Genomic DNA, 10,773 nt, shown 5'->3' on the forward strand with positions numbered 1-10,773 from the left:
ATATTGTTTGATTATAGAAAACAAACTAAATGCCATACACCAAAGGGAGTCCTACTGAGAAGCTAAGAAATAACAGTTAGGGTGTTGGGTTTGGAATAAATGGGCTTAGGTTTGAGTCTTCCCTTGCCACTTATTGACCTGCAAAACCTTCAGTAAGGCACCTTATATACGCTTCACTTTCCTCAGCTGTAAACTGAGGATATAAACAGTATCTACTGCAGTTTGTTGTGAGAAATAAGTGAGCTAATATATCTAAAGTGCTTAGTACTGTTACTAGAATCTATATAAAAATAATGAATTTAGATATTGTTATGAATATTATCATTACTATATTACTAAACCCCATCTTCCTGCATATATACATTTGTATATACTTAACTATGCATCCTTATATATTGAAATCTCTTCTAAAATTACAGAGAGCTTAATTAGGATTTAAAATCTCCAATGATGTTTCTAAACTTAGTGTCCCTAGACAATTTTATGTGAAAGAGTCGAGTCAGGCTGGGGGAAAGCTTGAACCTACTACACTTAAAGCTAAATGTTAGCAGTACGATTGTACATTTTGTCAATAGAGAAAGAGCCATTGGTTCTCATCTTTGTTTCTCTAAGGAATCTGAGGAAAAAACACATTTCAAACCACTGAAATACAGTAAAATCATGTTTGTTTGTTTGTTTGTTTGTTTTTCAGAGATTTTTGCTATAGGGTATGCGCACTCATCAGAGAGACAAAAAGTGAGAAATCACCCCCCATGGGGGGTGGCCACGCCGCAATCCCTTCTCCTCCATTCTCCTCTCAGGATCTTGGGCACGCATGCACACACGTCCAGTGGGGGTTTTAAGCCACCCAGTTCGGGACGCGAACTGCGGTCGACTACATGGGAGTCCAGCAACATAGCCATTATGCTAACTGCTGGTCCCAATATGACCTGGTTTAAGAAAATTTAGAAATCCCATAAAATTATATTTTGTCTCAACTGTCTTTCATACTAGCCATAAAATAACCTTTCGGGCAGAGAGGCTATAGAGAGGCTATTTGAAGATATGTTGAAAAAAAAAAAAAGAATCAGTGGGATAACTATAACTTTCAAAAATATTCTTGCTTAAGAAAAACTGTCAAAATTTAATGGAGATTTTCTGAAAGTATAAATGTCTTTATAATACTCATACATAATTATGTGAAAAGACAATTTGGCAGTTCTAAGTACTATCATAAGGGAGCGTACTGTTTTTGTGACAAGAAAACCTTTTATTTATTGAGAGGTTTGTCATATTCTATATAAATATTTTATATCTTAACTCTAATTCTCATATCATTGAGAGACAGATATTATTAACTCCAGGTTACAGACAATTAAGCCAAAGGTCAAAGAGTTTATTTAACTTGTATAAATTCACAAAGCTAATAAACAGCTGAGCAAGATCTCCAAGGGCATGCCATTTCCATTTCCAGGCCACCTTCTGCAACTAACTTGAACTTCAATCTCATGTATTGTTTTTCAGCTGGGTTTTTCTGGTTGACTGCAAGATTACATTAAGTTAAAATTCCTTCTTTCCTCATGCCCCATTCTAAAATATTTTCCTGACATTAATTTCACACCATTTCAATAGCTCTTCTATAATCACACACCAACAGTATCTTTCTAAATGCAAATTTGATGGTGAGCTCTAACCCTCCTCTTCTCCATATGTTCTTCAATGACTTTCTACCAGTCTAAGCACAAATGCAAATTTTGTTTTATTCTGTTTTAAATTGCCAGAGAGAGAGAGGCAGAGAGGGAGAGGGAGAAAGCACCCCCACCATGGGGTGTAGTCATGCTACAATCTCTTCTCCATTTCTCCATTCTGTTGGGATTCCGAATGCACACCATACATCTGGTATGTTTTTCAAGCAGCTGGAGCAAGGCTTCAAACTATGTGGTTCCCTTAACCACAAGGCCATGGGCTGACCCAAATCCAAATTTCTTGACATGACATACAAGGTGCTTCAATATCTGGCCCCTGACTACTTTTCCATATTATTCTATGACCCGGAGAACACAAATTTCTTGTTTCTTCTAGCTCTTCATGATTATTTTTCTGTCGTCTTCCCTTCATAGAACTTTCATCACATTACTGCATCTGGTGAACTTGTTTATTAATTTAAGTGAGCATCACCTTCCCTGGAAGTATTCTTTGAAACTCCTCTCCCTTAAATGAGTTAATTTCTCCTCCATGTGTGCTTCCTCAGATGCTGTGTTTACCCAAATGAAAAATTATCACGTTATGCACATAGGTCATGGCTTGCTTACTTGTCTGCCTCTTCAGGCTCAAAAAGAGAATGAATGTGGCAGAATATGGCAAATTATTCACACTTAAACTAAGCATCATGTATAGGACAAGGTGGAGGCCAATGTGATCAATAAATAATAATAGTTAATGAATTAGTAGGCATCTGAGATTTTTAAAAATTATTCCCACCTTGCTGATCTCTATTAAATTAAATGTAACAAGTATCATTTGTAAGTTTTAACTTCTACAGAGAACAGCAATCCCACTGTGCACACACTGGTAACTCAAGACATGTAAGTGAATCACAAGATGCATGAGAGACCTTCAGTCTCCAAATGGTGGTTGTATACAATTGTCTTCAGTGTGTGGAGCTTGCCTTTTCTGTTTTATGTAACTACTACTATACATGAGGGGAGGGAGGAAGAAGAATAAACATTTTAAAATTCTAAGAATCAAAAACAACCGTTTATGTCAGTTTTTAAAAGCAGACACTAAATTGTCTCAAACAAAAGCTAGCTCATTTTCCTTTCAATCTGTATTTTAAAGATACATAATAAAACTAGACAGCAAATGACTACTGGAGAGGGAGGGAAATGTAAGCTAGTCTCAAATAAAAATGAGTTTATGTTCCTTTCAAAGTATGCTTCTAAGATACATAATAAAGCTGGTTAGCAAATGACTATTTGAAAGAGAGGGAAATGAAGTTAAGGCAATAAGGTATTACAAAGCACAGTGACCATGCTACCAGTGGTACATTCACAGACCTAAGTTGGCTCACGGACCTTCCTCTTTGACTGCAAAAGAGAAGAGGAGAAAACAACTTGTGAAGAAATATCAATAAATACTTGTTGGCACTTCATTAAAGACACCTTTGGAGGCCTCCATTATTATCTATCATATCATTTGCATCACTATCATTATCAAATATTTATTAAGTGTCCCCAAAATGCATAGGCCTTAACCTGAGGGGTAAGAAGTGAGGTTGAGCTAAAAGCAAAGAACACAGTTTATGTATCTTATGTAAGGTAAATCGGTGGGTTATAGCATCTCTCACTTCAAGGACAGCATTTAGAATCTATTTCAAGTTAACTGGTCCAATTCCTTTGTAACTTGAAAACCAAGTCGAAGTGGCTCAGCCTACACTCTCTATCAGATCTATGTCCACAATAGGCCCTTTGTTAACATATTAAACAGCGCAAAAAACACATTTCTTACTCACATTTCAGTTCATAATTCTGCAGAAGTCCTCCCTACCATGGCTGCTACTTGAATACTAAATATATTGATGCTTTCTGTTTTTCTTTGTAATGATTATGTGAAGATGTTGGGCTGGATTTTGATCACCTTGGCAACCATTGCTGCCCTGGTCTACTGCTGTTTGGCGAGGTGCTGCTGTCCTCTCAACTCCCTGCAGTACAACTACTGGACCAATCAGCTCCGCAACGAGAGGGAGCTCTTTGAGCAAGCTGCAGAGCAGCACTGCCGGCTCCTCATCACACAGCGCATAAAGAAACTATTTGGCTTCATTCCCGGGGATGAAGATGTCAAACATGTCCGTATTCCTTCATGTCAGGACTGGAGAGATATTTCAGCACCCATTGTATGCATGGGTGATGACTCGCAAAGTCAGTATAGGTTCCTAGGAGACAGAATGGATGAGGTTAATGAAGAAGACAAATCAGAAGGTATTGAATTAAAGCCTTAATTATAGCGACTTTCATAATCCAGGTTGTTTAACAGATATTTGAACTTATGATGATGGAGTTTCAGTATAATCTCTTCATCTTTTTGCCTCTCTTCTGATATTTGTGAACGTAAAACCAAAATCAATTGATCTAACTGTACCAATCTTTCTTTGCAATTTCACCCATGGTCTAGCAATGCCTAGGGTATCATTTTGCCTGGAATAAAAACAAGATGGAATTTGAAGTCACATCAAAATTGGTGTCTTAGTTCTGTTACTTAGTAGCTGTGTGAAAATTAATATTTCTGACTGCCATTTTGTCATCTGTACATAGTAGCTACTTCACAGGGCTGTTGCAAGGATTCAATGTGGTAATATAAGCAAAATGATCGGCACAGTGCCTTGCATAAAACAAGTGTCAGTAAATGTTACTTTCCCCCTCTTTGCATATCATATCTTTTATTGCTATTTTCTCTCCCTCTAGTTTCTGATTTACTCTGTTTATACTTCTATGTAATACTCAGGAACTTTTCACCACCTCCTCTTCCAGCTAAATATCTGACCTTTTGGGAAGACACCATGTCCTTTTGGGTAGACATGATACCCTTTTTAAATTGGTAACATCTGAGGGATAAGTCGATGCAAGAAGGCCTTCAGTGATCCTGCCATAGCCAGAGGAAGATCACGCCTTACTGTGCCATATCATTAGTATCATAAATACGGTGTGTAGCAACTCCTTACTAAGAGCATTATTTCTAGATGCTTCATGTAAAGTTTACTCTAGAAAGCTTCCCACCTATTCTAGAAAGCTCCATAGGAGGGATACCAGATGAAGGGATACCGTCTGTGTTTTTCATGATTAGCTTGTACCTTTGCACTCAAAATCAATTTGGGGAACCAACGCTGCAATCTATATGTGTGTATTCATTTTCTAGAATGCCAAAAGGGAATAATACCTGCCTGCATTTTGCTAATGCAGCCGTTAGTATTTGACAGTTTTCTCATTTATCCATCATTTCTGAATAGGTATGTATACATGTATATAAATTCATGGATATACACATATGATATATATACCATACACATGTATATGCATGCATGTATATATAAACATATACTCTGTGTGTGTGAGTGTGTGTGTGTGTGTGTGTGTGTGTATGTAGTGTTTTCTGGCTGGTTTTTGCCATGTTCATTTAAGCTACTGGCTCATTGGCCAAAATAAACAATTGAAGAGCTTTAATTTATTTATTTAGTCAAAGCAATTGCTTTTTTAAAAAAGAAATTTAAAGAATTATTTTACTTAACTTTTATTTGTTAAGAAAGCAAACTGCCAGGTTTTGGAGTTGAACCGCAGTCCGTAATGTGGGAATCTAGCACCCTTAACCACCATGTCACATGTCAGCCTCAAAACAATGATTGCTTACTAGACAATGGGCAAACTAATTGCCAATGTTCAACCTGATTTTCAAGATCCTCTTTCAAGGAGACCAAAGAACTTGGCTAGCTTAAATTCCATCAATAACTTTAATACAATTATGATAACCTACGTTTTGTATAAAAATATTGGCCTTTCAACTTAATAGAAAGAAGAAAATGATTTTTTTTTTTTTTTTTTTGCTATAGGGTGCGTGCACTCACTGGAAAGAGATGGAAAGAGAGAGAAAGTGAGAAATCATTCCCTCGGGGATGACTATGTTGTAATCCCTTCTCCATTCTCTTCTTAGGACTTTGGGAACCCATGCTCATGATTTTCAATCTGCTGAGTCTGGGACTCAAACTGTGGAGTAAGCCATGTGGGATCCAGTACCTTAACCTCCACACCACCTGCTGACTCCAGAGAATGAATATTTAAGGGAGCAAAATATTTTTAGAATCTCCCTGATCCAGCTTCCCAAAGGAGAGATGGCACAGCATAGTACTTTGCTAGGATAGAAGACCTGTCCTGCCTGATTACTTATTACTTAACCTCAGAGAAGTCAGTTTGTCTCCTTGGGCCTTATGTGTTTCATTTACAAAATAGGGTTAATGACACTTTACTTGCTGGATGGCAAGGAACTGAGCTAAAAGAATTTTTGAAGTCCCCTCTAAATTCAGTAAGACTTTTATCTTTATGTTTATATGTACAGAGGCCTATATATACACACATACATATGTATATGTATGTATATATGTATATATATACACACGCACATATAGATATATATGTACAGAGGCATATATATATACACACACACATATACACACACACACACACATCTCCAGAATCACAGTAGACCAAATAATTTATTTTGAAAGAAAAATATCACTGAATTTGATTCTTTTTCTGAAGATATTTACGGGCATTCTACTTTTCAAAGAATGTGAAGAGTGGAATTTCTTCTTCAGTGTTCAAGGAAAGCTATTCGAATGTGTCAGCTAACTCTATACCCAGTAATATGACATTACAAGGACATTAAAAACAAATATAGAAGTATGTTGTGAAAGGCAACTAGGACTCCAGTTTCCCTCTGAACTAGATGAGCTGCGTAAATATGAAAAGCATGCTCATTTTGTTCTCTAAGTTCTCCTGCACTCTAAAATTCTTGGACTCCGGGTATTTGAGAATTTTTGAAGTTCTGTGTTGGGACATACCAGTTAAATGAACACTTCACGATACACTCAGAATTAGTGTGTCAGTTTTTAGGAGGGAAACCACAGTAAAGACTCATCAATGAAATGTTCAGTTGACAGTGTAATCAAAGGACGTATGAAGTGTTAGCATTCCATCACCAGAAGGAAGATTAATAGCTGTCTATACCCTAACACCAGAAAACTTTTCCCATTAGCTTCTGAAAACTTTTCCACATCAAACTCCTTCAGAGTATGACATAAAAAGTTTATATTTGGAGCCACTTAATCATGATTTTTCTACTGTAGCTTCCTGGCAAAGGATTATAAGTATTCTTTGTGACTTCAAAGTGTTTTATAGCATCTATATGAACATAAAAGAATAACAACGCATTTTTGGGATTTCATTGTGTATTAAACATTTCAAATCAAATAAATCAGATGATCAGTTCTCCTCCCCACTCTGTTTACATTTAGAGTATTCTTTTGTTTCACAGCCAGTTAGACAAAACTTTTCCATTAGGAATATGTACTACCTCCCTTTCATGCTTAATGGATTTATGTAATCATAAAAGACATAATTAAAATCAATTATGTGTTAATAGTACCTTACATTTTGCTATCAAATGCTTTTGGCTACTACTTCAAATTCTGTGGCTTGGCATATATAGACTTGATTCTTTTTTTTTCTTCTTCTTTTTTTTTTTTTAAACTTTTGCCAGAGGGTGCTTGTATAGGAGAGAGAGACAAAAAGAAAGCGAGAAAACAACCCCTATGGCAGTTGACCAAGCCCTCCAAGGAGCTCCTTTATTTCTTCCTCCTTTTGGAATTTTGGGCATGCATGCACATGTGCCTGGTGTGTTTCTCAGGCCTCTGGGTCCAGGACTCAAACCATGCTATTGGCCAAGTGGGATACAAACTTCAACTTTGTCAGCTCCTCCATGTTCCACCATAATCCAAATCGTCTCCTTCCCAAAAGATAAACCCAGTGCTTAGACATATTTTATGCGGCTTCTTCTAAAACGGAATTGCAGAACCACACTTACATTCTGTCATCCTCTTTGCCTCTTTTCTCTATTCTGTCTTCAATTTCATTTTAAAAGATTTAATCCATGATTGTAATAGTAAACAACAATGTGATTAAAATTGGTAGTTTGACTTCTGATTAAAATCAGATTGTTAAATGTTGTCTTGAATTCGGTTTGTAGCACAAAAGGAAATGACATCAATCCTAAAATTTTGAAGTATTATGGCCAAAGGCCTCTGAATGCAAAGCCGGGTAGATATTCGCTACCTCAAAAATATGAGGTGTAGAGATACAGCTTTAGCTTCCAAATGGTCTACTGAAATTTAGCAATAATCAATAAAGAACAGATAGTGACAGGCTGAGTACACACTGCACAACTGGCTCCTTGAGCTGGGGGTGGTAGACACAAATCTGTAAATGTGATCCCTGGACTGTAGATAATATCCTACAAAGAGCAAACTGTACTATTCCTGACCTGAATTACCTTTCTGTACTAATCGAACTTCAGGGGGAAAGAAAAAAAAAAAAAAGACTTTCAAGTATACTTTCCTCTGCTGCCGCCTAGTGGTCTATACAGGTATCTGTCTGTATACTGTCTGACAGTAGTAGGAAAAATATTTAGCAGACACCATCTATAAGCCAGCTACTTTAAACAAATTATCTTATTTACTTCTTACTACAAAGTAGCAAATAGAGTGATGTGTTAGAAAGTAACTTACTGAAGTGGCATTAAGTAAGGTAGGTCACACAGTAGCAATGAACTGCTCAGCAATGCTGGATCCATCAGGAAGATTCCAGGTTCAATGGCCCTGTCCTTATGCACACATCAGGTGCATGCACCCATGACCCTGATTCACTGGTGAGGTGGGCTGGTGGAGGGGTGGGGGCAATTGGGGTGTGAGATTCTGTTGGTGTTGCTTGTGTTTCTCTCTTCCTCTCTTTCTCTCAGTCTCATTAAAGAAATGAACTTTAAAAAATAACATAGGGAATATGAATTTTGTAAAGTTCTACACAATGAAATGCTTTTATATTTCTATATTTGTCTTATATCTTAGATATCTGGTGAGTCATAGGCATAATTGGAATCCAGCCCTACCTGACACCAATAAAGTGAGTTCTCCCGTAGTATTGAGATCATTGAGATACAGAGAAATCGGGTGACGTGCCAACAGTCACATGCCTGTAAATGATGAAGCCAGAATCCAGCTCCAGTAGACTGGCATTAGACTCTGCAGCCCACAGCACTGTATTAGAATACAGCCATGGAGGTACTTCATCCAGGGCCTTGCAGGTGTGAGCTGGATTCTCTGCATACTACTGTCAATGAATGTGAAACATCCTGAGCGCTGACAAATCTCTGGCACATCACAAGCCCTCCTCTGTCCACCTAAGCTGCACTTGCATAAGTCATAGCCTATTTTCAAGGCATTGCGCCTGTTAGCAAAGTGAGAGTGCACTGTCCGTGCGGTTTAACTTTAGATCTCATCTGCCCAACAGCTTGTGGCACTGATTCTACCAGCCAGACTATTGCCAGCCTGCCTGGAGCTTCAGGTGTTCTTTTCCTAGCAGGACATGGGCACGATGCCTCTGTAATCTGTTGATTTGTTTTCAGTAGACCGTGGTTATGAAGGGTAAAAGAACAGTCAGGAAAACATGATTTCCATCACTTATGTGGCCTTGTACAAGTCAGTCTGTTGGGGACTTCAATTTCCCCTTAGTCAAGATAGCAGAGAGTGATTAAATTGCACGAGTGGGCGATGAAACTATTAGGCTGCCGAGAAAGTCATGATGCATTTTTATATGCAAAAATGCTCCACGACTTTCCCAACGATCCAATATTCTGAGTCACAGACCACTTTGAAGAGCCATTGTGGAGAAAGCTCTTTTGAGGAAATAAGCAGTGCATGCAGAGACACACAAGCTCACATACCTCAGTTTACAACACTGTGACCGGCTAAAAATGCTCACCTCCTCCTCCTCTCCCCAGATGCCTACATCTTCATCCCTGGAACTTGTGAATGCTGCTTTATAAGGCAGAGACTTTGCTGATGTGATCCAGTTAAGGATCTCGAGATGAGATTATCCGAGAGGGTCCAAGATAATCACCAAAGTCCATATGACAGTTGTAGGAGGAATCAGAGTCAAATAGAGGGCCAAGTGACAACAGGAGTGTCATAGAGGGTCAGAGTGTTGTAGACTAGGAAAGACTCTATCAGCCATTGCTAGTTTTGAAGATAGAGGGGGTCATGAGCTAAGGAATGTAGGAAGCCCCTAGAAACTAGAAAAGGCAAGGAAAGAACTCCCCAAAGGAGCTCCCAGTACAACAGTACTGTTGACGCCTTGACTTTAGCCCACTGAGATCTGTGTTATCAGAACAGTCAGAGCTACACATCATTCTTGTATAACAGCTATAGAACTACAAGACAATACATTTGCATAGTTCTCAATCACTGAATTTGTGGTAATTTGTTACAGTGGCAAGGAAAAAAACGAATACACACAGGAATACATTTCCGAACCGACAAGCCTGCTGAAGAATGACAACTTCTTTAAGGTCATTTCTAGCACAAGCGACCTATGACTTTACATGTGCTGATGCTCCACCCTAAGCAAAACTATATCGCACCTGTAAATAACTGAACATATATCTATAGCATAGTATCTTATAAATAAAAGACAATGTGTCCTAAAATTTTAAGGTGTTCTTAAGTGCAGAAAGTATAGCTGAATAGGGACGAGCAGTTAGCGTAATGGCTATGTCACTGGACTCCCACATAGTCGACCACGGCTCGAGTCCCGGACCTGGTGGCTTAAACTCACGCCGGGCGCGTGTGCATGTGTGCCCAAGATCCCGAGAGGAGAATGGAGGAGAATGGAGGAGAAAGGATTGCAGCATGGCCATCCCCCCTGGGGGGTGATTTCTCTCTTTCTGTCTCTCTGTCTGGCGAGCGCATGTGCCCTATAGCCAAAACCTCTAAAAAAAAATAATAAAGTTGAATAAAAAACCTTGTATGTATCTATAGATGCGTCATCTTAAGCTACAATTTTTCCTTCTGTAGTGGTATCAACAGAATAGTGTACTATAAACTATTTCACAATGTAGACATATTTAAGCACTTTAAATATGAGAAAGCAAATGCCAGAGCAAAAACAAAAACAAAAGCAAAGGAATCCGTGGTGGTTA

At 38.3% G+C, this 10,773-nt stretch overlaps 1 protein-coding gene across 1 annotated transcript in view; it reads left to right on the forward strand.

Moving 5' to 3' along the window:
- CALHM4 (calcium homeostasis modulator family member 4) overlaps positions 1-3,976 on the forward strand; it is a 4,681-nt gene extending 705 nt beyond the window's left edge. The window contains exon 2 of the mRNA XM_006164991.3: positions 3,593-3,976. Within this exon, the coding sequence (XP_006165053.1) occupies positions 3,593-3,976 (384 nt within the window). The remainder of the gene's footprint in view (positions 1-3,592) is intronic.
- Positions 3,977-10,773: the final 6,797 nt, after the last annotated feature.

This window comes from Tupaia chinensis, unplaced genomic scaffold, assembly GCF_000334495.1.
Source record: "Tupaia chinensis unplaced genomic scaffold, TupChi_1.0 Scaffold143787_1, whole genome shotgun sequence".
NCBI classification, from domain to species: domain Eukaryota; kingdom Metazoa; phylum Chordata; class Mammalia; order Scandentia; family Tupaiidae; genus Tupaia; species Tupaia belangeri.